This window comes from Pygoscelis adeliae, unplaced genomic scaffold, assembly GCF_000699105.1.
Source record: "Pygoscelis adeliae isolate BGI_AS28 unplaced genomic scaffold, ASM69910v1 Scaffold399, whole genome shotgun sequence".
NCBI classification, from domain to species: domain Eukaryota; kingdom Metazoa; phylum Chordata; class Aves; order Sphenisciformes; family Spheniscidae; genus Pygoscelis; species Pygoscelis adeliae.
This window is the reverse complement of record NW_008825609.1, coordinates 1,519,192-1,521,423: the sequence shown is the minus strand read 5'-3', so window position 1 is coordinate 1,521,423 and position 2,232 is coordinate 1,519,192. Positions and strand designations below refer to the sequence as shown.

The 2,232-nt window shown below is 54.6% G+C and overlaps 1 protein-coding gene across 1 annotated transcript in view; it reads right to left on the bottom strand.

The window, feature by feature from the left end:
- Positions 1 to 2,232, bottom strand: part of MICALL1 (MICAL-like 1) — an 18,250-nt gene that overhangs the window by 9,064 nt on the left and 6,954 nt on the right. The window contains exon 5 of the mRNA XM_009332670.1: positions 1,761 to 1,897. Coding sequence (XP_009330945.1) covers positions 1,761 to 1,897 — 137 coding nt within the window. The remainder of the gene's footprint in view (positions 1 to 1,760; positions 1,898 to 2,232) is intronic.

The window sequence follows — 2,232 nt, the reverse complement described above, 5'->3', positions numbered from 1 at the left end:
CTGAGTATTAAATAAAATGACGCCACTTCCAACTCAGGAAATCCCTACACTGGAGGCTTGAAGAGTAGACAGGAGAAGCAGCATACAAGCCTAGCCTGGTCTCATGCTCGCCCTTGCTGGTGCTGACCATGACCCCCGCCAGGGGCACGGCATTTAGCTGGAAGGACCAGGGAATGACGCAGTAGGGCCATTCTTGCAGTAGGGCCGTTCTTATACTCTGCCTTGCCTGTTGAAACTGGGCTAATAGCTTCCCCGTCCTTTGCTGTCTGCCACATCTCCTTGGATCATCCACTCTTTCCTTTGAATCCTCCCTAATGAAGCCCTCCAGGCGCAAGTGTAATACACAGCACCGTCAACCACGTCAGCCCTTTTCCACCTGGGAAAGGAGGCGGATAGCATACATGAAAGAAAGCCAAGGGCAAGGGGCTGATCAAGCACTCCCATGAAAACCAAGCTTGTTCCTTCTTGTCTGAATACCTGGCGCTCACAGCAGCTGGCTGCCCTACACTGCAAGCAGATAATTTTGGTGAGGAATTCTGCTCTGGGTGTCCAGTTGACTGGGATTTCCTTTGAAATGAAGAGCAGAAGCATGAGGACACAGGGGCTCTAGAGAGAAGGGGTATGATGAAATGAAGAGGTGGCAAGTCTGGACAAGGGGAGAAAGAGGTTTGTTTTGGTTTTATCTCCGTCAACCCACAGAAAATGTTGCCAAGGGACAACGCCCACCAAATAGCACCCATGAATCAGCAGGGGGGGGAAAAAAAACACAAGAAAAGCATAAGGAGGCAAAACATTTGGGATAAAATTACCGGGATCTCACTGCTCAGTCTGAAGGGCCATGAGCTGTGCCAAGGCAGGCACGGCACCTCTCCTACTCCTGGCCCATGAGCAATGCTGCACCTGCACCCCAAAGCTCCTGCTTTTGCCCCAGCTGCAGATGGGAAGTTTGATGGGCCCCAGCCCAGCTCCCCTCCTGAGACACTGTTTCTATGATACATCCCCAGCTGGCTTGGGCAGGAACTGTTTATACAAGTGAATGAGGCCTCCTGTATCTTCCCAGTGGCTCAATATTTCTGTCCTCTGATGCCAGCTGCACACTTGCCAGCTCTTGTCCTGTGGCCCACAGGAGAGATCTCATCCCTTCATTATCAGAGCAGGGAAAGCAAAGTGAAATGACTTCACAGGTGCTGCAGGTAAGGACCTGCACCCAGGGAGTAACCACAGAGTTGCTGACATCTAATCCCTCATTCCTTGGTTTGGTAACAGTCTGCAGCTCTCCACATGCTCCCCTGAGAGCTCAGCACCACCCCAGGCAGCGTGGGAACCTGTATATCCAGTTGAGGATGTGGAATGTAGGTGGAAGGAGGTCTGTAGGATGATGTTGTGGCTTAGACCTCATTGGAAGGTGATGTTGGGGGTTCTGGGTAGGCAGGTGGTAAAGAGGCAGAGCATCCTGGTTTATGGAGGTGGGAGAAGCACAAGGGGCTGGGATCCCAAGTCAGTGAAGTGGGAAAATGCAAAAGAGCAGGGGAGGCAGGGAGTAGGCGAGCCAAGCAGCACAGGGCTGGACACAAGGGGCTAGACAGACCCCTGGGACAGGGGGCTGGCAGGCAAACAGACACTCTTCAGTACCATTTCGGGCACTGTCGATGCTCCCTGTTGCCCAAGGACACGGACACACAAAGACGGGGTGCAGCTGGCCACAGACCTCCAGTTTGCCAAGGAGACCGGCCACCCCACCAGGCCTGGCTACAACATACCTAAAGCACTGGCGGTGGTAGAGCTTGCCCTCGGCCAGGTAGCGCTGGACCAGATGGACGTGCTGCCGGCAGGCCGCGCAGGTACTGCTGAGCGTGGAGCGCTGGGATCGCTCCAAGCGGTCTGGGGGGGCACCGTCCTGAGGCAGAACGCACGGGGAGCTCAGGATGGGGGCCCATGAGCCGCTCCAGTGCTTGTGGCAAAGCTCAGGAGCTGACCTCAGGGAGTGACAATGCACGGAACAGCTGCCCCCGAGCCCAGGCACAGGCAGGCTGCCTCTTCCCAAATTAGAAGGGGCCACTCCGAAAGGTGCCTTGCCCCTATCTAGGGCTGATGGGCTGTGGAAGGGACTAATCTAAACCCCAGGCAGCAGCGACCTGCAAGAGGAACCCCCTCTCTTTGGAAAATGTGCCATCTCAGACATCTGCTAAAATCTGAAATAAAGGGCCAAGAAAGAAAAAGGCATCTTTTCTG